This window comes from Patiria miniata, unplaced genomic scaffold (genome assembly GCF_015706575.1).
Source record: "Patiria miniata isolate m_02_andy unplaced genomic scaffold, ASM1570657v1 HiC_scaffold_24, whole genome shotgun sequence".
In the NCBI taxonomy this organism is placed as follows: Eukaryota; Metazoa; Echinodermata; class Asteroidea; order Valvatida; family Asterinidae; genus Patiria; species Patiria miniata.
Genome location: NW_024037063.1, coordinates 1,557,338 through 1,583,553, shown reverse-complemented (window position 1 = coordinate 1,583,553; position 26,216 = coordinate 1,557,338). Strand labels below are relative to the sequence as shown.

Sequence of the window (26,216 nt, the reverse complement as noted above, 5' to 3'; positions counted from 1 at the left end):
GCCGTATTGTACGTGCACATCGACATGTACAAACTGTGCACGCAGGCCCCGATTTCGTCAGAGGCACGTGATTATATACGTAAATACCTAAACACGTTGCACAGAATTCTTGTGCACGTGAACACATACTGTACATGTACACTGTACATGTACTTGTAGTTTCCAAAAAAAAAAAATTATAAAAAAAAATTATGACTGCGCATTCCAGTAGAATGTCAGGCGGGCAATTTGGCAGCTCCGATGATGTCAATTCGCAACAGCTGTGTTGCCGTTCCGTATCGGAGGTGACCAGTTATAAATACCAATTTGCAGTATTGCTCGCTAGACTTGGACAGAGCGTGTCGCCTGATAGACTTTTATACATGGAGTGTGCATGTCAGCATAGGAGGTACAATGTACATACATGCAGGGTACTTGGACAAAGTGTAAGTTGTGTACTTGCGTACGTAGTACTTGAATGTTTGTATACAAATGTATTACTTGAAAATTGTAACGTAATAATTGGGCGTCATTGTTTTCAAACGCAGTGCATTGTTTCCCTTCCTATCCGTTTACTACACTTTCTCGATACCTTACCAGTACTTCAACGTGCAAAAAATATGTTAATCTACTAGTATAGAAATTAAAGCTTCCACAGGTTTCCAGAAAATTTACTTGTTGGCAAGTTATAAGCGTCATGTTGCATTTTAAGTTGTTGTATTAACTGCTTGCTACCGTGAATATGTAAATATATACAGGCATATAATTTGAGTTATATGTACCGGTATGCATGATTTGTGCACTTGCAATATTGGAAAGTAAATTTTCTTGATTATGTTTTTATGTGTGCATATAAACTTAATTTTTTTTGTAAGAAAAGCAAAGAGTGAAATAAAAGGCTGCAGATCTTACTGATTCTCAGACTTTTTGCAAAAAGAAAATGTGGTTGGTGTGAAAAAGTCTAACCTTCCCCCTCCCCCCTCCCCATCCTTCAAAGGAGGTTTTGGAGGAATTTGCAGAATTGAGGAAGATCATGTCCAGTTACTATTACTATTACGTTTGTGTTTAATTTGACGTAAAAGTTAGATGTTTTTACATGATGAGAATAAATAAATAATAAATAATAATAATAATATAATGTACAAAGAATATGCCGTTGGTTTCCTACGCGGAATTTGTCTAGGATTAAGATAATTCCAAGAATAAAATACCACCGGAGTGACATTCAGGGTTAGGCTGCTTAGAAACTCATCAAGCTGATTAGTGTCCCTGGAAAGAAATGCATCCCAGCAGTACATCTACAGTGAATGAAAAGCTTCTTGGAAAACATCCAACAAATTTCGCTGACATGTACGTGATATTGGTAGTACTGTATGTGGACATCAATTGTGTGACGTACATGTATTTGATCTTGCTAACAGTTTCGCAGGCCTGTTTACCGAATCGCACATTCGGAGCAAATATCTTCTTGATGGAATTTCTGAGAAAGGATCAGTAAATGTTTCCTACTGACCTTTTTTTTTTCTCGAATTTTCAACGAAAATATGGTCCTGGCAATTCTGGGTATATATCCAAGTCGTGGTTGATGTGCGTACACATAATGTCAATCTGTACAATTTCGATGAAAAAGTAATTACTAATTGGAAACGTAAATATTTTCTGGACGAGAGTGTTCCAAATTCCACTGTTTTATTACCCTCAAAGAAAAATGATAAATTTCTAGGGTTAACGTTTTGTTTATGATTAATGGTTGTGACGCTCAGAAATGTACAGGCACGACATGTATGCGTAAGCACGTGTCGGTACAATGTACGCGGATACGTAATTGCAATTATGAATCATATTTTGTCATCAGTCATCACAGCGCATCGCCGCTCTCACTGTTGACAATAAGTAGCATCATTACTTTGCGGAGGGACCGCGGCATGGCGACCCAGACCAGCGGAATAATGCCCACTTGATTATTGATTTGATCAATGTTCAACACTAAGCCCAGACCACTGAGCAGCCCAACGTCCCCATGAATCATTCCCAGTGTAAACACGACGCTTTAACCTTTAGAACCATCTCCTCCAGTCGATGGGCCAAAAACAGAAGAGAGAAAGAAAAAAAGGTTTTGCCGTACCCACTCCATCTGTCTTTCTCTGTCCCTCGCTCGCTTCGTACGTACCACCATCACTGTGGTTGTACACAAGGATCCTACCAGTGCTCCGGTTCTTCAATTAAACCCCCTGTCACGCATGCCAATTGCCTACCCAGTCCCGGGGGAATTTTCTTCCCTGGTCAGATGGTAATCAATAGCATCACGTGCAGCACGTACTGTCGCGCCGGGGCCACCAAGAGACTGAGAGAGAGAGAGAGAGAGAGCATCTTGTTTTTTATGCACCAGATGCGCCCCGGAATTTGCATCCTTCACTTCCCTAGAGTCCCAGCAGAGAGTCTCGCCTCCATTTTATCAATACATGTACACACTGGTGGGGTACAAGAGAAAAAAAAAAAAAACCTACGCTTAAAGCACTTGAGCTATAGATGCACTTGAATGCAGAGAACATAGCATGTATGGAATGCTGCTTGCCCCCCCCCCTTTTTTTTTACTTGGTTCAATGTGCCTAATAGTGATGCAAGGCACACGGTAGGTACGTCGACTGCCGGCTTGGCCAATGATCAACATTAAGAAGCGTGGGCCGATCATCCGTTTGGTATATATACTGGCCGCGAGGAGAATTAATCACAACTTGGCTGCACTCCACTCTGCAGTGCGCCGGCCCCCCCGGGCACGCTCAGTACGCTCGGCCTAGGCAGTGTGCATGCCGAAACGAAACTCAAGCCCCCACCACACTCGTTGGTATTTAAAGCCCAGCCAGACCGGTACTCCGTCAGTTAGCTGGTGACTCAGCACGGCGAATTCATCCAGGGAGAGTCTTGAATGCACCAATAAAGCCTGACTCATCATGACGACTTTCTAAGTGGATGACGTTACTAGCTTTGTCCAATACCCTGGCTTGGGCTACTCAGCCAGTTGTATTCTACCAGTAATTTTTACGGCTGTCCTCGTTAACCATTTCTTCGCGGAAGAAGGATGACGAGCTAATGCCAGCCACTTAAAAAAAAACTGGAAACAGACGATTTCTTTACTTGATGGGAGAAACCTCTAGGAATCTAGGTAATAAAATAGGCGGAGGGGATTTCCGAATTACTTTTTTTCTGGGAAGAGACGTGCTGTGAAATTCCACCTGGAATTCTTCTGCTCAGTTAAACTCATCTAAAGTGTGCCCGTTGGTGATGTGACAAACGCTGTACAAAATTAGAAACTTCCCGGAGCAAGTGCCAACTCGGATTTCGCTATTTTAGGGAAGGCATCCATCAGAGTGAAAGTAGTTCCTTACAATTTTGTCGTACCTGGCAGTGACTCCTTTAGAAATTTCAGGGAGGCAACTTATTCATCTGTGGTCAGAGTGACTTGGGATTTTTTTCAAAAGGAAAACTGAAACTATGACAGAGGTTCAATCGCACCAAAAGTGATCTTGAAACATCCGCTGTGAGCATTTTCTTGTCGTTCAAACATCAAGGAGGAAAAAGAACAGATGCGATGCTCTGACATTTTCCAGTTGGACACAGCCCCACTCTGGATGAGCAATCTACGATGAAGAATTTCTCCCGGTACTGTAAATTGTCCACGTGTTAGATCGATTGGGATAACTTTTGGACAAGTTACTGCGGCAGACTCACCACAGAAGGGGACAGCGTTTTTCTTAAGAGAGCGAGAGACAGCAAGTTTCTACAGTCTTCTAGTTTCTTGGCGTGTTTTACAGAAACGGCATACAAGATGCGGACACATTCACTGTAGGTGTTCATATGTTTTATTGTATCCCAAACTTTGTCCTTTTTTTTGTGGCTTCTTTCTTTTATTAAAATGTGATAGTATGTTCTTGTATGTTGTGAGTAGTGTGCGTGTACATTATGTCATATTTTTGTATGCCTTACTTTCATGTGTGCAGTGTCAACATCATGAAATGGTTTTGAAAAGTTTATGCCAGCAGTATTTCAAAATTTCGCTTTTGAATCATCTTTAAGTAAATATATAATGGTACCGCTACATGTATTAAGTTGACTAGTGTATTTTTATGTACGTATGTCGTATTGTTTTATGCCTCGTGTTCGTGTGTGCAGTGTCAACACTTTAATATGAAACGGTTTAGAAGAGTTTCTGCCAGTACCAGTAGCTTTTAAAGGTCTGTTTGGAATCATTGAGGTCCTTGTTACTGTTCATCAATTCAGTTCTGGTTTCTGTTTTTCTTTGTTCATCTGTGATCTCTCTGTCCTAAGTTCCTGGTACAGAATCATACATGGTGTACTACACACAGTACATATTGTTGATGTCCCCTAGCGTGGTGAGGACCCTAACGTGGCGCACTTTGCACCTTGCCGAGCAAAAGTTTTACCGGAAATTTCACAATAAGTGAAATTACATCAGGCTATAAATATTCCTGTTCATAAATCATGAGTTAATCTACCCGTGACAAAGTTAGCAGGGAAATATATTTTGGCGTAATTTTCCGATTTTTATTTCAAAGTGCACAGTGAACCCTTTGAAAATGTTTGGAAATGGGCCCAGAAATAAAATTTATTTTGTGACAAACTCCTAGTTGGGTATGTGAGTGGAGATAATATGATTTATCAGAGTTTTTCAACTGGAAAGAACTTCTTAAATGTTAACTTGGGATTTTCCGAGATTTATTCAAGTGCGCCACGTTAGGGAACACTCGGCTGATTTTTGCCCAGTTTCCGGACGCCACCATTTTTGAACTTCGGACTAAACTTCGTGACACTGAAATTTTTCACGAAGGTTCAACAGCAAGCGTTATTAAGGTAATAAACCAGTATTTAACTAAATGAATTTAAAGTTTTTGAACATGCAAGAGGTTTGGCAACACTGCACGAGGAAAGTCGGGGGGAAACGTCAAAGTGCTCCACGTTTATAGCAAACACCACTACATGTATATGTGTTCATCATATTTTATACATTTTATGGCATACAGCCACAGCCACCATCTAAATTATCAATAGAAATTGATCTTTTTTTCACAACAAGCGATCCTGAACTTGCACTTTTGTAACAGAAGATCGAAGTGCTACTCTTATCAAGATCATCTTCCTATCTCTCAATGTTTTTAGAGCTGTTTAATGTTGCTCTGCAACACAATGTACTAACCATACTGTAGATGACCTGTGAACCAGTTACAAGAAATAACATCGCATGATTGCTTTTTTTTTTGGACGAGACCGGTTTTAGGGTCCTTGCATTTAAATGGTGATATTCTTTGAACGGATAGAGCAATTTCAGTAATTTTTCATCTAAAAGTAACTTATGAAATTGGCTTCCCAGTCATTATTTTTTTGGGTGCTACATATTTTTTTTAAATTTGAAATATATTTTTTGGGTTTAGGTTCCGCTTTTTGAAACTCACCCTGTAAGAATTTGCTGCACCCTCAATCCGGCACAATCTTGGAAAGCCTTCTAGTTGATTTTCAAAGGATCTGGTAACATTTGGGTTAATGTACCTACATCAGTGCTACTGCACTTGTTTGAAATCTGCCAGCTTGTAAATTACGTTCAGTACATGAAGGTTCACGGTATACAAAATGTGGCCATATAAATTTACCGCATAACCCATATATTTCAACATCTTATCCCGATTAGGGCCTCTGTATCTTGATGCGTCCTGGTTGTACATGTATATCATCATCATGGCCTTGTTTTTCAGATAAACGTCGAAAGTGCATTGGAATTACTCTCCACAGTATAAGGGTAACTAGACCCTTGTAATCTAACATACATACATACATACATACTGAAATTTGTATCCTTGTGGAGACATTTCTTTGTTCTCGTTCAGTAAAGTTTTCGAGTTTGAAAGTGTAGTTTCAAAATGCTCTTATTTTAACCAAAATTAATTTCCTTGGCTGAGATTCGAACTTAACATCCCTTTTCTAAAACTCTTTTATTTGCAACAGATCAACCCACCTTGGAAATTACTAGTTTTTGAGTAAAATACATATATCTACCGGTATTTCGTGAAAACCTTGTGGAGACGTACCGTATTCATCTATAGAAATTGCCCTGTGGAGACGTATACAATCTTTTGTTCCCTATTGTGTGCATGTCTCCAGAGGGCACAGTGTATCAGATCATGTGTACATGTGCTACACAGCTGATTATTAAAAACACAACAGAAAAAAAAATACATAAAAACAGACAAAAACCACTTTGAAGTTTTGCATATGTTCTGCACTACATTTGTAGAACATGTGTACATGTGCTACATACAGCTGATTATAAAACACATAACAGAAAAAAACACATAAAAACAGACAAAACCACTTTGAAGTTTTGCATATGTTCTGCACTACATTTGTAGTACATGCATTTATTTTTAAAAATGTGGGAGGGGCAAGTGGTTTGTGTAGATTTTATTGATCATGTTCTTCAATGATTAATTAGATTTCCTGAATTGAAAAAAAAAATGAATATTGACTGTTGAAATGGAAAATTGGCTCTGACATCACACTTGCTCCACAACATTGACTGGGTAAATTCTGCTTGCGCTGTGGATTTTGGACGCGAGAGAAATTAGATTTCACCAGTCCCTGCTTTTTACTTGAAGTGTGTGCATCAACTGGTAAAATGAAGTCCGAGAAGAAGAAAAGAATGGACAGACCGTGCACTAAAGTTAACTTAATGTCAAATTTGAACTGCCAAATGTACAAAATACTGGCCATAATCTCAGGGGTTTTTTTTGGGGGGGGGGGGGAGTAGCCAACTTTAAGCCCGGTTTATACTCAGTGGAAAGTGAACGCTAGCACGAATTTGGGCGGTCGCGGCAAGTTTTTACGCATCAAATTCACAAAAGTTTGAACACATTTCAACGCCGGCGAATTTCTCAGCGAATTATGTTACATGACGTCAAATTCACTTTGGCCTTTGCGTTCACATTAACGTGAAGTAGATGTATGACCTAGCCTTTACACAGAATCTAAAATCCCTGACACCCTGCGTTTTGCATGCATTTCCAAGATTTTATGACATACTGTCAATAATACTCTTCAGTACCACCACCAGCATTTTTTAGGGCCTGAGAGTAGTCGCGCGTGCTCTTATTTGACTATAGTGGATGTAATTGCTCGGTTAGAATTTACATTTTTTACAATTTACCAATTGCCAGACGCTTAGCAAGCATGGCCAGAGGAATGTCTGGACGTCTTATGGACTTCTTGTAGGCTATTTTAGTCGCCCATTTTGTTAAAACAAATTTATAGCAGCGTTAAAACTTCAGCAATACAACTGCCTGTTTTTACAGTTTTGGGCAACCGTGCACTTCCAATTTTCAAATGCTGATTATGTATGTTAATCCCGTCACCACACATCGGAGACTACACACACACACACTGTACTTGTACACGTATGTACATGTACCGGTTAGGGCGGTACTACACTTACCGTGGTGCTTACGTACGTACGTTCCGGTACGTGCAAACGCTGCAGATTGAAATGAAGCTATGCATTGGAGTGCAGTGTAGTGTTTCAAGAGCGTCTTCAACCTCGCGTGAAATAATCAATTTTTTTTTCTTCCTACTTTTTTTTTTTTCATTAATTTCATCTCTGCCTTTTTTCTTTTTTTCATCACGCCATTCGCAGGTTGAAGGCTCCGGAGATTGCCATCAACGGCCTAAAACAGAACATGGCGTCTTCGGAGTACGACGTGATCAGGTCGCGATACCACCTCAAGGAAACGATTGGGTCCGGTGAGTGCATAAACCGTTGTTTTTCTGATTGCTTTTCGGGAGTATTTTTTTAGGCTGTGCATGGGTTTTTTTATTGGGAAGGGGGTTTAGTCAATTTATATGATCTGTGAAGTTCCTGCCATGTTTTTTAATTAGAGAAAAATATGCAACTGTTTATTGTGACTAAAAAACAACCAAAAAACAAAAACAAAACAAAAGCCAAAAAATTGTCTTTCGTGTCACACGAGGTACAATTTTGTTGAGAAGTCCAATTTTTTGGATAATTTCTGAAAGTCCAAGAAGTTTTTCATTCATATGGTCTTGGTCTTGTAAATTACATCATGCACATACATGTACATGTACATGTACATTATGTATATATTCACTTTGACAACGGAAAATGGAAATTTTATATGCCAATTGAGTCGGGGGACAGTAAGATGTGTACCAGTATAATGTACGAAAAGAATAATCATAATAATTAGGCCAAGTACAAAAATAATCCACTATCTCGTCCCCCGCCTGCGTTCTGTTTCTCTTTTTAACTAATTTCTCGCCCTACGCATTCGACTGTGCGTACAAGCCTAAACATTTAGAGCATTTGTGTAAATGTACATTTTTATGGCGATAATATATTTCTCTGTGTACAATTCTCGTGGGGATTACATAAAATATAAATGCAATTATTCCAACTTTTATGCTTACAAGCATTGATTAAACAAAGTGCTGATGAAATTGTTTTGAGTAATGATCCTTGAGGAAATTGAATTGGGATTGGACATTTTTGTGTTAACTGTTAATTGTTTTACACGTTTTAAATGACATGGAACATATGGTGGAAGAAAACAATAATTAAAATAGATTTTTGATACACTGTACATGTAGGCCTATTTGGTCTAGGGCTATAGCCAGCCTGGTGGAAGGGGTGGGTTGCTTTCACCATGAAGTTTACCTTTTAACCATAAAGGGGAACTTTAAATGTGTGAAAACAGTTGATTACGCATGAAAATACACATTTTTATCATGAAGTGGACCTTTTCAATGTAGAGTGGACCTTTTAATGTGTGAAAATAGTTGATTACGCATGGAAATACACAATCGCGACAAAGAAAATTTACAATGTCCAGCAAAATATCCAAAATTCATTCGAGCAATTCTTGGTGCTGAAATTACTGTAACATTGAGGTTTCTCCCTGAAATGACATCACACTGCTCATGTATTTGGAAATTGGCATTTTAGCATAAAAACCAAAAAAGACACCAAAATACCCTTGAAAATGGCAAACAAAAAATGAAAATAAGGTTAAATGGCATTCATATGTACAAAGGTGCATTTTCAAAGGATTGCATTAAAAAAATTACATTGCATGGGACCTTTAAGAAAAATCTGGTTTTGTTAGGATTAATACTTGTGCCTAAAATCAATTGTGGTCACACTGTACCTTCCACTTTCCTACAAAATCCTACAAAATCCTGTGGGTTTTTGGAAGGATCAGCAAGGTTTAAGAATAAGTTTTAAATTAATTAAGGCACTTTACTTTTCATAAGATGGAATTTTGCGCCGGGACTTTACTTTGCTCTACCTTCCAAAATCCAACAAAATCCTGAGTTTTGAAGGATCTTGGTGGGTTCAGGATTAACACTTGTGTGCTGGATTACACTGAAAATGGCTGGAACTTAATTTCTCCATTTTTTATCTTGCTCTGTGAACTCAGGTGGTTTCGCCAAAGTCAAGCTAGCCACGCACCTGGCCTCGGGGGAGAAGGTCGCGGTGAAGATCATGGACAAGAGAGCGTTAGGGGTGAGTCGTGGTATGCCTGCTCACGTACGCACATCCATGGTTGACGTGGTCATGTCGGGGGGGGGGGGGGGAGTAGGGTCAGTAACGGAGCACGGTTGAATCGATATCGGTGCCCTCGATTTGAAAATTTGTGACCCACTTCATGTATGGGTGAATTCGTTGGATTCGTGCTGTGCATAACAATTACATGTAATTTAACAGGGGTGAGATTTGGGGATTTTTTTTTGTCTGGATTTTTCCAGATTTCAGGATTTTGTTGGTCAGGATTTTCCCTGATTTCAGGATTTTTTTGTCAGGATTTTTTTGTCAGGATTTTTCCAGATTTCAGGATTTTTTTGTCGGGATTTTTCCTGATTTCAGGATTTGTTTGTCAGGATTTTCCCTGATTTCAGGTATTTTTGGTAAGGATTTTTCCTGATTTTAGGATTTGTTTGGTCAGGATTTTTCAGATTTCAGGATATTTTGGTCAGGAATTTTTCCTGATTTCAGGATGTTTTGGTCAGGAGTTTTCCTGATTTCAGGATTTGTTTGGTCAGGATTTTTTTGGTCAGGATTTTATCAGATTTCAGTGGTTTTTTCGGTCAGGATTTTTCCTGATTTCAGGAATTGTAAGGAACACTTTTTGAAATCTTGAATTCCTAAGTTTTTCTCTTCATTATATATTTTTTTATTCCCCATGGTAACCGACAACAGCTAAATTTACTTCAGTGATGTCATGAAACATGCGTCACATTTGATCGCAATTGTTCCCGCGTGTTATTTATAAATATTTGTTTACTCAAAAGATGTACGTCAAACATGCACGTGTGTATAGCGTGCATTGTACAATTGTATTTTTACGATATCTGGCACTAACCGGTATTGGTGTCATAGTCATACACCCAGCACTCTATCCGTGGTTTTGATTACACTTTGCAATTATGGAAATCGAATTAAGTTACGTGCAATTATCTTGAGGGACAGAGTGTGTGGAATCCTCAAGGCCTGCTAGGCACAATACATGTACCGGCGTGCAAACACCATACAACTGCATTGTGTACAATGTATATTCCATTACCTAACGTGTGTATCAAGCTCCTATGGTTTTGTACCTGTACTTTGAGAATACGAAATTTTAGCTTTTTGCAGAACAAGAAATCCTTGAGATACATGTACATGTATGTATTGCACAGAAATATTTTGAATGGCATTGAACTGAACTGAATGGTGCATGAATTTTAATGATTCCTTTTGAACTGAAGTGACAGTAATTAACTTATTTCCTGGTACATGTACATGTTGTTACAATGATGAAGGTTAAGAATAAGAATACATGTACATGTACCGGTATATCGGTCTAGATGTAGATATTAATCAAATGAAAATTATGAACTCTTATTATTGGTTACATGTACAATCCAACTGTCAAACTTCATTTAAATTTGTAGATTGAACCAAATATGTAATTTGTCACAACAAAATGAGCTTAAAGTCGGAAATTGTCGTTTTGCAGTAGGCCCTACAGTGGGGCGAAGCCAAAATTTGAAGGGGTTGATTTTTTTGTTTTCTGGTGAACATTAATCTGTAAGACCTGTTTTACTTTTCTCCAATTTTATGTTCTTCCGTCAAACATCTTGAAAACCTATTTTACACTTGTTAGGCCTATGATGTTATCGTTCATTCACTGTAACACAACTGTAGAATTTTAAATGCCATGTTCTCGAGAATCAGTTTTACAACTTCAAGTAAGTTGGCGGTCTCTTTTCCTGTTACTGAACTCAGTACCCTTAACGTTGTATACCATTAGAAAGCTCTTGTTCTGCAGAATCTAGATAGATATCTCAATTCTTTAAAGTCCGACTTTAATTCCTCTTATGGTGACAGGCCCTCACATATTTGGTTTTTAGAAACAGTAGTTTTCAGTTTCCGCTTTTTCTTCCGGGGTCAAGGAGTTGAAGGAAGGGAAAATACCACTGCACGTTGCACCTCCCTTTCTCTTGGTTCGAGTTATTCACCCTTTTCCACCTATCTTCCCATCTCAGGATGACCTGCCGAGAGTCAAGACGGAGATTACAGCCATGAAGGAGCTGGTCCACCAGCACATCTGCACGCTGTATGAGGTGGTCGAGACCAAACACAAGATCTTCATGGTCATTGAGGTACGACTAGAAAAAAAATACCCTCTCAGTCAGTCCTTTGGTGTACATGTATGCATTCCAGAACATGCTATGAATTTTTCTGGCAGACCTGTTTTTTTTTGTTTTTCCTTACAACATTAATATCAGTGTTGTTTATGAATAATGTCGACCATTACTGTCAACTTGGAATGTGTAACATTACCCATATTACGCATTGACATGCAGGTAATGGTCTCTCTCTATATATACCGTAGCAGCCTAAAGCATGCCACATCTGAAGAATGTGAACCAGGTTGGCTATATGCCAGTGAAAATGCGTTCATAACATATATGCGTATGCATGTGTACTACATTTGTACTTGTTCTCTATCCAAAAAATTTGAATTGTATTAGGCTTGGGCAAAGTCTGTGTCAGAATCAAATTGAATCATTTCCAGTTGTTACTCCACATTTTCACTGTAAAGTGTACATCGGCCGATCCTAGTGGCTTTCTCAAAGTCACTTCTGGGTTGTACCAGACATTTCTGAGAACGGGACAGCTTCAAAATGAGTATAAACAAAGATCAGGGAATTCTGGGGAAAGAGAGATCCGGGAATTCTGGGAAGGAAAGATCCGGGAGTTCTGGGAAGGAAAGATCAGGGAATACTGGGTTAAGGAAAGATCTGGGATTTTATTCTGGGAAGGAAAGATCAGGGAATTCTGAGGAGGAAAGATCAGGGAATTCTGGGAAGGGAAGATCAGGGAATTCTGGGAAGGAGAGATCAGGGAATTCTTGGAAGAATTTATTTGACTATGTTGAGATTTTCAATCTGATCAGTTTCCTCCACAAAGTTGTGCAATTTTTCAGACATGTACATAAATAAACACGAGAACAGTTACAACTCTGAATGACATCAAACTATCATTCACTCAGTTCTTAAGCCAATTTTGTGTTTTTTCGTGAGGGAAATGTAAAATTCAACTTTAATTGTGACTTGTGGATGGAATTTTGAATAATTCCATGTTTGTTGGGGTTATTTCAACTAAACATACACAGGTCATCCTACAAATTTTTGGTCCACTATTTTCTCTGTCCCTGTTACATCTGACATCTATGATTTTATAGTTCTGATGCACTCCTCAATGCAGTCATCCTCCAAGAGTGATTATGAATAGCAAACTACCTACCTAACAAATAAAAAAAAATTAAGTCATTCTCATTGAAATTTGAATGGCAAATTACAAATTATCAAGGCAACAGTGACAGGAAAGATGTCGCACTTGGGACCATAAATTTAAAGAATGACACATATTTCTTTTCAAAAGATTGATTTGCCAAAGTGAATTGAGTAATCAGGAACACAGGTGTTACGTCTGTTTCTTATTTATTCGTCCTCACCTAATCTATCTCCAATTTTTTATTTTCTCTTTCCAGTACTGCCCCGGCGGTGAGCTGTTTGATTACATCGTGGCCAAAGACCGTCTCAAGGAATCCGAGGCCAGGAAATTCTTTCGGCAGATTCTGTCGGCTGTGGCCTACATCCACCACAAGGGCTATGCACACAGAGACCTAAAACCGGTAAGATTTGTGAAATGTAAACTCTTAACAGGCGTGCAAATGTTCCTCGGGTCAGCTGATTTCCTCTTTTCTCGCTTCACATTAAATCAGGGTTTGAATTTAACTCTTTTTTTTTCACTAGCCAGCCGGGCTACTGAAACAGACTCTTAACTAGTCTGCATGTTTTTCTTCTATAGAGTGTCTCATAAACAACAGTGTGCATACATGTACATGTATGTAAAATGTGTATCCTGAGGCAATCTTGTCAGTGTTTTAACAGATCTAATAATTTTACCCTAAACAGTTAATATAATTAGACACAAATTGATGCAGGTTTGCTTTCTGAATTTAATGATTTATTTCTTCCAGTCCTTTCATCTTTACCATAGCCCAATAATATTTGACTCGCCAGCTGGGCTACTTGAGGAATAGTTTGACTAGCCTGCCACTATTTTGACTATCATTTGGCTAGCGGGCTACGTGTACATCTAAAGTCAAATCCTGATTAAATATTAAAAAACACTGTAAAGTCTTTTTAAAGCTTGGAATTTCGTCAATTCGTGTTACTTCCAGGAATAGATTTTGGCAATGGTTTGAATGACTCTGAAATTTCAATTAAAAAAATAATAATAATTTTTAAGTCGAAAATCTAATGTAACAGGGCCTGAGAAAGCCTAGAGGCTTAAAAAACATAACTTGAAAAACATCCAGGACCGACTTGATCAGGGCTGCTTGGCATAGAAATTTGCTAAGCACCACAAATATTCACTTAATATAAGAGGGTCCGAGAAAGCAGGGCTAGTAACAGAAATTGAAAATCCAGGCACCGGTTTCAAGGACCTTCTAAGCAAAGAAACGTGCTGCTAGGCATCCAACATATTTACTCAGCTGATTTTTGCTCAACGCATCAATTTTGATAAGCCAATTCACAGTCATTTTTTCCTGTCAAATCCTGTGTTGTTTCTCTATTGCTCGGGCTGTTATTGGGATCAGACACGATACCTTGAAAGCTACTGTACCAGTAGAAGTATCAAACGTAAGTTAAAAAAAAAAACTATTCTACTATTAGTACCTGTGTAGACTGTTACATGACACCACGAAAATACCTTAATGGAAAACAAATCCACGAGTGATGACAACTTATTTTTTTAGAAGGAGGCACTTTCTTGTTCAACCGCGAACACTTGTTTTTACGTCAGAATTTAATCAAAGTGAAAGGGGTCAGTAATCCGGCAACGTCACACGAAACTCCATGCCCAGTCGCGCCATCGGTTTGTTGTTGACAAGACGATTCGCGGAGGGCAGCGAATCAAATCCCCCAAATGACGCAGCCGAAATTGTGACACCTACCCACCCCCTCCCCAGCGATCTGCTTGGATACAGCTTAATACCTATAGCTGAAGCACATCTGTCAGTACTGATATCCCCCCTCCCCCCATCGAAGTTAAAGGTACCGGTAATATACAACATTTGCAAATATCCAATACCAAAACTACCAAATTATTATGAAATACCTTACTTGACTGTAAGTGAATAATAGTATCAAGCATCCTTTGAAGTCATGGCACCTGGTGTGCTGTCATTTTCAAGAAAAGTGGAATTTTTGTAATTCCAACGATGGTCGGCCAACCATCGTTGGAAAAAAATCTGACTTTTTTCCAAATACTGCCCCCAATTTACCATATTTAGTTAGCCCATAATTTTTTTACAACCGGTTGCACAACCATGAACGGGTGCAAGCCAGCTAGTCTGGTTCCTTGACCTGATAATTCCCCGTGTATTGCTCTGATTTCGTCCGAAGTACCGGTAGGTCAGGGAACCAGACTACAAGAGTAGCCTTTTTTTAAATTGTTTTCCCCAGCATTTATGAACACAAAACTTTAAACAAGTCAGTGTTACAACATGTGCTGTAAAATACTAACCCCCACATCCATCCATTTTTGAAAATTACAGCAAAAGCAAATGTATACATTACGGTACCTTTAAGCCACATTTATCACTTATTTCACATGCCATGACATCTTCTTTTAATATGTCACACACTATGCTCTGCAAATGAAGGATGACGTCTACTGTATGACATATCAAGCAGACCCTAGCTATACTACAGTACAACTTTCCTATGTAGCTTTTGTTTTTAACTAGAAGTCTGTCTTTCAAATTAACCCGTTGCGTGGGTTGTTTTTCGTCGTTGAATTTTTTTCTACATTGATGTTAGGAATTACAAATGTACATGTACATTGCTATAAAGGAAGTTTTTAACTTGAATTCAAGCCATTGACATTGTAATTGTATTTATATAACTGTAATTCATTGCCTGATAGCAGAGTTTACAGTGTAAAGAAGAGTAGGATACAGTATGTAAACAATGTATTTGACATTTTGGTTACCTCCAGAACATGTACGTATACCGGTACCATCACATATTGCCGGTTTTTTTTCTTTTTTGTTTTTGGCAGCAGTAAAGGCTAGTGAAAAAGAAATTTGAATTAATGATAGCTGGACTTTGGACATGAACACTTTCACGCTGTTCACCTTGGGGCAATTTGGCTGATGCCTTCACATCTATGCAACCGAATGCAATAAAAAATGTCAATTTCTGTCACCACATTCATACATGTAAAACAGAGAGAAACACAATGCCTTGTCCTCTGACGTAATGCTAAAAACGACTTCGCGTGCATGCGTATGTAAGTAAATCGAGGACACACAGTATGTGAAATATCTGTTTTTTAATTGAGGACAGGTGTCCAATCGAGGATGTCCTCGATTGGGAAACGTGTGAAAACCAATGGGAGCTTTTGCAAAAAAATAAGAAATCCTTGATTTACACCATGTATACAAACATGTGTGCAGGCTGTCACCCCGCTATAGGGAAGTTTTGTATTGTTAGGCAAATTGCTGTCCCGGCAGCGTCTTCGGTCCCCATAGTATTGGACAACTCGTGTGTAGTCCCCACAACTACCCGGTACGGAACAAGTATACGTACGTGTACATGTATATGATCTGGTACACGGTACCCTGTGGAGACATGGGTATAATAGGGAACAAAAGTTGTATACGTCTCCACGGGGCAATTTCTATAGGTGAATACGTCTCCACAAGGTTATCGCGAAATATGAATTTTACTAAAAATAAAACTAGGAATTTCCAAGGTGTGTTGATCGTCGCAAATTGAAGCATTTTAAATGTAAGGGATATTAAGTCCAAATTTCAGCCCAGGAAATTAATTCTGGTTAAAATAGGAGCATTTTGAAACTAGATTTGCAAGCTCAAGTTTTTTTAGTACACGAGAACAAAGAAATGACTCCACAAGGATACAAATTCCAGAATATCTGTACATTGTACATAATGTACATTAACACCCACTTCTGAACACCTTGCTCTCAATTGTTGGTTAAACTCGTCACATACATGACAGTATGTGTGCATTATAAAGAGACATGCATTAATTTTACATTAAACCCTACAGTCTGGCGTGGGATACGCGTTCTAATTATCACGGAGGCCACGTTAAATGCCTCAATGTAGTAATTTATACGTTCCCACATGTGTGTCAAAAAAAGGTGTGCATTCCTCTGGCAACATGGAAAGGGTGTGAGCTAGGTGCTATGTGCTTCAGGTGATTGATGCCCCGTTAGCGATAAAATGGCCCATGCAACACTTGTGACAACGGAAACTCTAGAGGCCTTCCAAAAAGTTGGACAAACTAGCTTCCCGACATATGCACTGTACACACGCACACCAGCCTAATCAATATGCGAATTGTATTTCGCCCGACCTTGTTTAGCGAGTGTCTTACCTCTTGTTTTACTTGCCTCTTGTCTTCTCTTTTTTTATCCCGTGAAGTGGGGCAAGTTTCCCTCGCCCCGACTTAACGCTGACTAGAGTTACCCCTGCCTGGCATTTCATCCGTAACCCCATCCATTGATTATTCTTGTTAACGATTCCTGCTTTCTTCTTCTCTCCCCTTGGTGGGAGGCCGGGGAACGGCACGGTCACGTTTTACAATTTACTCGCAGAGTCTGCGTTCCTACGCCGCCGGGTTTTAAATTCCAATACCATTAATGTATCATTTACCATTGATGAAATCCAACTGGGTTTCCTCCTTTTTTTTTTCTTTTCTAAAATCATTTGTGTAAATAAATAGCTCAGGTTTATACTGAACATTTGTTCAGTCAGCAACCTGAAGAACTAAACGATCCTTTGTTTTTCCCCTCTCTTTCTCCTGAAACTTCCTCTCACAAGCTACCGTCCTTTCTTACGGCGTCCACTTATCGTTAGTTACCGTATGGTGTCCACTTATTAGTGAATAAACCCACTTCTCCTCAAGCATTTTTCCGCAATTTGATTTTAATAAGAAATGAATACCTTGACAAGACTACAAGAAGCCCATAACTGCCTTGTTTGCTACTTGCAGAAGAATGCACAAGTGGAAAGTGGACACCATGTAACTTACGTTAACCTTCCAAAAAATACCATTATATAATCTGCCTTGCAGTGACAAATATTTGGCCTATTATCTTTGTAATGTTGTTTTCCACTTAAAGGGATGTTTCTCCCAACAATGTAAGAGAAAACTAACAGCATGCAGCTTTCATCTTGCTTCAGATTTCTAATGTCCCACTTTTAGTTCCCAATGTTGTGACCTTATAAACATTCATGTAAATTTGTCCCTTCAACTGGTTTTCTTGTTTATTTGTCTATTCTTTTTTTTTTAGTTTTCAAAATTCTTAAATATGTACAATAAATATTTTAGCTGTACCGATAGTTCACATTTTTCCGTTCTTAAAACGTCTTCCAATTAGCCAAACAATCCATAAACCTTTAAACCTTTCCGAGGTCCCTCCTTCTCCCAAATATTTCCAAGTTTATACTTTTCAAGTAGTTACTTTCCCATGTTGACAGTAAGCTTACCCAAGCACCACAATTTTAACCTCCCCCCCCTTCTTCTAATTCCTCACCCAGACCAAACGGCATGCCACTTAATCCACCGAGATTTTGCCCCCCACCACTACCACCACGCCATTACACTGGACAGGCAATCAGCCGATTACGATTACGTCTCGTAGATATATTTGCCTGGCTCCAGTTTCATATGTCAGAGTTCGATGAGCTGGTTCGGGTCGCTTGACGCTGATGATCCGTCAGGATAACACTGATTGCCAAAACCCCCGCGCTAATTTTATTATTTTTCCTTAACGTGCGGACTGTACTGCTGGATTGCGACCCTTCCCCCTGGCAGCTCTAGGAATTTCTCAATCGTGGTTTTTTTTTTTTCTTCCGAGACCCCATCCTGTCTTGGCCTGGCCCGGCCCCACACCACCGTAGGGTATCAGAGCTGGTGATTATTTTGGCCGGCGCCCTGCAGGTGGGGACCGGGGAAGGAAACATTCCACTAGCCGCTTAGGGTGTCGGCTTGCACCAAAGTGAGACGCACGCACTCTTACATATGGGACTGCTCTCGGTCGGTAAACTGTACATCTGTCTTGTCAAGGCTGCGGCGGTATTGGATGACACTGCCTTAATTTAGGGCAGTGTTTTTGTTGGTTTTTTTTGCAGTGTTGAGTCATCAGCAAAACGCTGCTAATGGCATACTAATAGTTTCTGTGGGTTAATAACCATACATGATATAGGTCTCTGATTGAAAAAAATAAAAATAAAAAAAACCCTGAAGCATGTGTGGTATTTTCAATTTACTTAATTTTAATTCATATATTTTATACTGCAGAATTTTTATCCTTTTAAATTTACTCTGTTCCTGATACTGGCATTACTTTTCCTGATACCGGGTACTTGCATTTCTTTTCCATCATTGCCCATTGCTGGAATTATTATGTTTTTTTTTCCTGTGCTTTCTTTGTAAACTCTAAGATTTTACCAAAGAAATATCATTGATGTAATTTTCTTACAAAATAAGGATTTACATTTGTGAGTTTACACGTGACGTAAACAGTAAAAATGTGATTGAACTAAAGCATCACAATATTCCTCTGATTGAGATGATTCATTCCATTAGGAGTATTTTTTGTTTTATTTTGTTATCTTTGCTGAAAAAAAACACACATCTCTTACAGTTTTGTCGATTGGTTCAAAGTTGATTGGTTAAGGGAAATTACGTACATGCACACTACGACTGTATCTTCTCAACCATAACAAAACTCCAACAACGTCACTCTCTCTGAACCGTCTATCAGACCATGCTATTTTTGGCGTGAGTTTGCTTTCCTGTTAGGGCTACTTAGTTATGATTAGCGCCCACGTGGAAATAACGGGGCGCCAAGATTAGACCGGATTGCGTCACAGGTTTTGGAAAAGCGGATCTTTGTTTGTTGTTGTTGTGAACCGTTGACATTTCCAAGTGCCTCGCGTGGAACATAAATAAAAGAAAAAACGACGGTACCGTAAAAAAAAGAAAAAAAGTCTGCTTCGTTAATGAAGTCCAATCGATACGCGTGTGTGCCCATGGTGCTGCAGAGATTGGGGGAACTCTCCTCCCCGGTCGTAATTGTTTTTATTAGCGTTCATAAATTTTCGTGGATCGTGGAGTTTTGTTGGGCCTGCACGTCAGCGTGTGGGCACATGTACATGTACGCCACTTTCACATTTCACTGTGTAGTGAAAGGGCAACCCAAAAAGTTAAAGCGCATTTTTTGTTTTTCCAACAACTGATACATGTCCCGGTATTTCGGCTGCTTAACTGGAACTTTTTGATAGTTCACATTAATTGCAGCGATTGAGTTATTGGTCCTTCATTTTTATCTCAGAGGCATACAATGTATTCGGTTTCTACAGACATATCTGCCATAATAAAATTTGCACAAAATTCATTTGCACAAAATATACAGTGGTCCGTTTGCAGCTCTAGATGCCAAAAAGTGACCGACCAAATTAATGAAAAGCTTACTTGGTTTAAAGATATATAGTAATGACACTGAACTCCCTGGACATTATTCCTTCTGGCATGCTGTCATTTTGAAGCGAACAATAAAAGCACTGAGGTCATTTCCAAAGATGTGTCAAGTGACACATTTTTTTGGAAATTTCTGTGAATACCGCATTCAGTTGGTTTGTAATTGGGCACGTACATGATGCAAAGAATATATAATGTATTTACATGTAACAGTACGTGTATAAATATACTTTACATACATGTACATTTTGTACATGTGTACCTTTAATTGATGTGTTGACATGCATATGTGCTTACAATTTATTAGCAAGCTGTACGTGTACACTTCTATTGAATTAGCTATTGACATCCGTTTTGACAAATGTGTGTACGTGTACACTACCGGTATTTTTGGTTTCCGTACATAGATGTACATGTACATGTACATTGCAAAACGGACATACCGGTAAGTGCATACAAGTGTACAATGTACATGTGTGTTATTGATTCCTGTCAACAACAAAAATAAATGTGTTTTGAATCAATGAGTAATGTAATCATTTTTTTTTCTTTTCCAGGAAAACCTTCTTCTGGATGACGACCAGAACTTAAAGTTAATCGACTTTGGACTGGCGGCCAGACCCAAGGTATGCTAGCTTCCCTTGGTTTCTGTACCTTGAGTGCTGCTTGGTATGAGCTGGTATCAGACTATTTTGACCTACTTTTAAAAGTTGAGCGTATACCATTGATTATATGCACGTGTATGTGGTCAGAAATACTTTCAACTGCAGTTTCATTCAGTCGTCTGGTGTCCTTTCAGAGATATGGGTGCTGAGTGATTTTCTGCTACACTTAAATATAAAATTGCAAATAAAAATTGAATTGAAAGTGCAATCATTTATCAGAAGTAAAATTTTCGGTGGATATTTAGCAATTATGAAATAACAAGAAAAACAAGATTCTTGATTTTTATGCTCTCCATGCAAAAATGGCTCTTAAAATGAATTTATCAGCGCTTTTACTTTTTCACAATTGATAACGACATTCTGTTGTGGTGGTTTTTTTTCCCCATCCCAACTTTAGACTTTAGATTTTCTATCCATTCTCATCCATCTTTGATCGTTACTAATCCTTGATTTTCAAAATCCAGTTCATCTTAGTTCCCTTCTTCAATTGGACCGACTACACTAAACCCAGAAACATGCCTTACAAATTTTAATTTATTGATACCGTTGCAACATAGGAATTTATTACTTTAATGTGATCCAGTGTTGCACAAGTTTGCGCGCCGTGATTTATTCCCCACGTGTATATTCTAGACGAGCTCGGCATTTCTTTCCCCCTGAGGCACTGCTGTCCTTTGGTCTTTTAGGAGGGTATGAAATTATCGTTCATCACATTTTGCCCCGGAGCCTGTTAAGAGATTTTGTTTTTTAAAGGGGGGGGGGATGTAGTGGCTAGGCACGCGACGGGAAATTATCGCCAACAGATGCACCAGAGATGTCTGATTCTTAACGGTTTGCATGGAACGATCTCACGGAATGGTTTTGTAATCACTGGAAAAAAAATGATGTAAACTTTTTGAGCTGCTAAATATCTTGTCAATTGTGATGCAGTTTCTCTGCATCATATTTTCCTTTTAATAGAAAATACAAAACAAATTAAATGAATTTAGTGTTTTATAATTGCTGAACAATCTATGCTACCGTACAGAGGTCTGTACACATGTAGTATGTGCACATGTACAGTACATACCGTACATGTATGCACATGTACATGTACAGGCGAGTCTCGTTATAACAAACTCGTTCGGACCTAGCCAAATTGTTTGTTATATCAGAATTTTGTATTAAGAGGAACATCAGTTCCATTCATTGTGCACATAAATGAACAGTCGGGACCAAGGCTTTATGTTTGTTATATAACCAGAATTTTGTATTAACAGAGTTTGTACTAATAAGAGTCGACTGTATGTGTATGGCTTTTGGCTTCAGTAAACAAGGCGTAAATTGTAATAAAAATAACTTGCCTCATTTGCATAATTTACAACTACAGTGATGACGGAAGCTTTTACTTGTATTAATAAACAACGCACTCCTCAATTTGTCGCGAGGGATATGCCAACTTCAGTTATTTCTGGATGGCCGTGAAGAATACGGGAGGACGTTATCAACAAACAACATGATGTTCGTTACCGTCGTGGCATTGCCCAGCCTTCTAGAGGCTCCCAATTTGTCGGAGACGCTTGCAGGAGTGTCAAATTTGTCGCCGCGTAAGGACCAGCTAATTCATGTCCTTGTGTTTTTTTTATGTCTGACGCGCGATGTTTGTGAGAGAGAGAGTGAAAACGAAGCAGTCTGAAGGACAGGGGGGGGGGGGAGTGATGACAACGTGATGTTTATCACAATTGGATAAACACTGTCTAACATGTGCACGTAATTTGTACTGGTATTGTAAACATTGGAGTGTGGGTTGTAGTGAGGTTGTCGTGGCTGCGCTTCAGTGCAAGGAGGTTGACAAAATGCTGGGGAGAACGTGCGCCACATTTTGTTTTATTATTATTAGTTCATTTCTGGCAATGAAATTGAGGTCTCTTCAAAAACGTCTTTGAGTTGTGGAAGGATTTCTCAAAAGTTCCCATGTCGCAGCAAGCTTGAAAAAAAAAGGGCTCACATTTAGAACAAAGTTGAACAAATGTGAACAAGGTGTCATGAACGTGTAATGACGCACAAGTTGTGTCACATTGTGTCCTGAGTCTACGGTAATTGACGTCAGCTACGAGTGGATTAAAAAAGAATAATTGCATTCTCCACAAACAATTTGAGGTCCACTCAGGGCTATGAAGTTATCACTCACGTAGACGTAACGCATGAGCGAAGGTGCAGCCTCGTTTGTCGTCGCCAGGCTTAACCCGGGGATCAGCATGCGCGTGGGGCGTAGTGGTGGAGGGGGATGTATTACCGCATGCGTCGTGCAGTGCGTGCACCCACCCACATCGCAGCTGCGCTTCGTTTATCCGGAACCAGTCTGAATAATTCAGCCCAATAAAAAAAACAAAAAAAACTCAAGTGCTCTCCAGCTAATGAATGCGCTATAACCACTCAAGCTCATCTGGTAATCTTTATTTTATCCATTCCGACCGTTAATGAATGGAGCTTTGAATATGCGAATGCCCCTGTGTGGGTGCGTTAGAGAGTGCTTGCCGAGTTAATTGAAGTCAGTACATGTGAGCCATGTCGAAGCTCCTGTGTGTACACTTGCATATACGTCAATACATGCGTCCTTCAAATGCTAACAGATTGGACTCGTGAGGACAAAAATCCGAGCTTTGTTTTTACAAATTTAATCTACTATGCAAACTTTGTTTTTAAAATTACCAATTTTTTTTGCGTGCATAAAATAGATGAAAAAAATATCGCTGGAAAAAATCTGTTGTAGAAATATTGTGTATGTTACATTCTTCATTTTTTCACAAACAGTATTGCATATGACTGATTGTGAATTGCATAAAAGAACCAGTTTGCAGCATTTTGTCTTCATGATCATGTAAATGTACCGTACCGTACATGCACATGTGTACATGTACTTCTTTTTATGTGTTTGTTTTTGCCCATTGCCAAGTGTAATGCACATGTATCAGGCATGCAACTTTTCCTCAAATCCGCTGATTTCCTCGTTTTTAAATTACTTCTCATGAATGCCATTACAAATTGAAAAATACTGTTCAAAAGTCTTGTGTGGTTTGGAGTTTCCTCGTTTTTTCCCTAAATTCCCAGTTGCATGCCTGATGTATGAACTTTACCTTACAATGTCACAATTTAAAAAAAAAAAAAATTACAATAATTATTTTTTTTAATTCAAAAATTACTTTTCCTAAAAAAACTGCAAACAAAACAGATAGACCATCTGAATTGCTCAGTTGCTAGAGTGCTTAAAAATCCTTCGGTCAATTTTTGTGTTCAACCTTTTCTTCTTTCTTTTTGTTGTGTGGATGCAGGGTGGAATGGAGCAGCATTTAGACACGTGCTGTGGCAGTCCAGCCTACGCAGCACCGGAGCTGGTCTCAGGCAAGCAGTACCGCGGAGCCGAGGTAAGCTTAACAAAAACAGGTTACCAGCCAACCTGTCACGCAGATTGTATTTCTTGTGACTGGTACTCCGCAGATTTGTGTACTGCATATATCAATTTGTAGGCTCCAATGAGGCAGTTTTACTTTAACATACATTTACATGTACAAGTACATGTAACCGATAATTGATAGTGAATATTTTTGCTGGGTAGCTTCTTTCCCTTACTTCATTTTTGTTCCTGGTTTTTTTTTTGGGAGGGGGGAAATGAAGGTTAACGCAATGAAGGTCTACGCCCTCTCCTCCTGCCCGCCCTCCTCCTTTCCCTTCCCCCTTTCCCTCCCCCCTTGGCCCCCCCCCCCCAAAAATAACAAAAATGTACAACTGGTTAAAGCATTGAGAATGTTTCCTCATTCACGTTGAAATTTAATCAAGTTCTGTTGTCCCATTATGAGCATTTGAAGTTTCTAAAAAAGTCTCCCCAACAGTCAGTTTTGTCGAGGAGTCCATCTCAAGTCCTCACAAGGCCATCACAAGTCACCCATTCCAAAGCAAAATCACCATTCAGTTATTCAAAGGAAATGTGATGAAGACATTCTTTTGTCGCTGTTCCTCCGCTGCTACTTGTGATGGACTCGACTGTAACAGTGACTACAGGACAATCCCAGCGTTATGTTATTGTCGGTGGTAGAACTTTTTAGAGCTAAGTGAATAAACCTGAAAATTTTTGGATCATTTCTCTGAATCATTCATTAGAAATCATGGTTAACTGGCTCTGTCACGGACATTACAATTGTCCTTTCGCTCCAGCACTGATTTCGCCTTGTTTTGTGTGTCTAGGCTGACATATGGAGCATGGGTGTGCTCCTCTATGCCCTCCTGTGTGGTTTCCTCCCGTTCGATGACGATCACGTCGCCACCCTCTACAAGAAGATCCTGAAAGGAGAGTATGAAGAGCCCCGCTGGTTATCGGACGGAAGCTGCGACCTGCTCAAGCAAATGTTACAGGTGGGTGCACCCTAGATTGGGTGAATCATAGACCGACCAATTTAGGAGGAATTTGTGTTTACACGACCCTTTTTCATGATTTATAAAAGGTCAATTTGTGCACATTCAGAAGCCGTTTGTAAATTTGTCAAATTGGGTAGATGCTTCTCAAGTGTGACTAGTGCATACAGTACTCGCACATTGACCCTTTTTGCCAGATGGATTACGTGACAATTTTTTTTTTTTTTTTATCCCTCTGCATCTTAGATTAATCCCAAGAAGAGAATTTCGATGGAGGAGCTGTTGATTCACCCCTGGGTGAAGAAGGGACACAGCGGCACCGTCCACTGGAACTCCAAGTGTGAGGTAAGGCATTGCTTCAATGGGCCATATCCCTGAACATGTGAGGGCACTCGAACAATGCATGTTTTTAGGGTAGGAAGAGTAGAAATATGCGTATTGTAACCAAATTTCAGAGGAAGAGACTTTATTTCAATCTAAAACTAGGGCCAAGGAAAAAAAAATAGTTTCTTGTCTAGGCTTTTTGAAAAAAGGAAGGAGGCGGCCCTTTTTTTGTCTCAAGATGGCGGAGTTTCGTAGATGGCAGATGGATTCTTCCATTTTCTCGACCCTAGTGATGATACTTTTGTGTCCAAAGGAGCCATCATCCTTTCCACCAGATTTTGGACTTGCATACGTGGCTGCATTTTTACCGGAAACAAAAAGACACAATTTTATGCTATTGTACGATTTATAAAAAGGAGGGGGGGGGGGGGGAGAGGAAGCAGGCACAGAAGAGAAACTAGTTAATTTGTTTACTTGACCTTAAAGGTTGTAATAGCAAGGTGTCTTAAGTCTGTATCTCTAAGATGACATTGTTATACATTGTTGCAGCAGCCTCATTCGGCTGAATATATGTCCAATTTACCAGGAAACTGTATTAGCCGTTACTTCAGTGTGCCTGAAATCTTGTAGATATCGGTACATGTATGCACATTGCATGCGCCGTGCATAGATTCAGGAGTAAAAATGTCAAGCCTGAATCTAAAAAAA

At 39.3% G+C, this 26,216-nt stretch overlaps 1 protein-coding gene across 4 annotated transcripts in view; it reads left to right on the top strand.

Moving 5' to 3' along the window:
- The window catches only part of LOC119731937 (maternal embryonic leucine zipper kinase-like), a 54,219-nt gene that overhangs the window by 14,568 nt on the left and 13,435 nt on the right, over positions 1-26,216 (top strand). For 2 of the 4 annotated variants that reach the window (XM_038205242.1, XM_038205241.1), the window contains exons 2-9: positions 7,676-7,782; positions 9,477-9,562; positions 11,584-11,700; positions 13,095-13,238; positions 20,688-20,756; positions 24,107-24,199; positions 25,017-25,184; positions 25,431-25,529. In XM_038205242.1, the coding sequence (XP_038061170.1) occupies positions 7,719-7,782; positions 9,477-9,562; positions 11,584-11,700; positions 13,095-13,238; positions 20,688-20,756; positions 24,107-24,199; positions 25,017-25,184; positions 25,431-25,529 (840 nt within the window). In that variant the 5' untranslated portion in view covers positions 7,676-7,718. Of the gene's footprint in view, positions 1-3,436; positions 3,823-7,200; positions 7,254-7,675; positions 7,783-9,476; positions 9,563-11,583; positions 11,701-13,094; positions 13,239-20,687; positions 20,757-24,106; positions 24,200-25,016; positions 25,185-25,430; positions 25,530-26,216 lie in introns of those variants that run through there. The other 2 variants (XM_038205240.1, XM_038205239.1) reach the window with 2 other exon arrangements.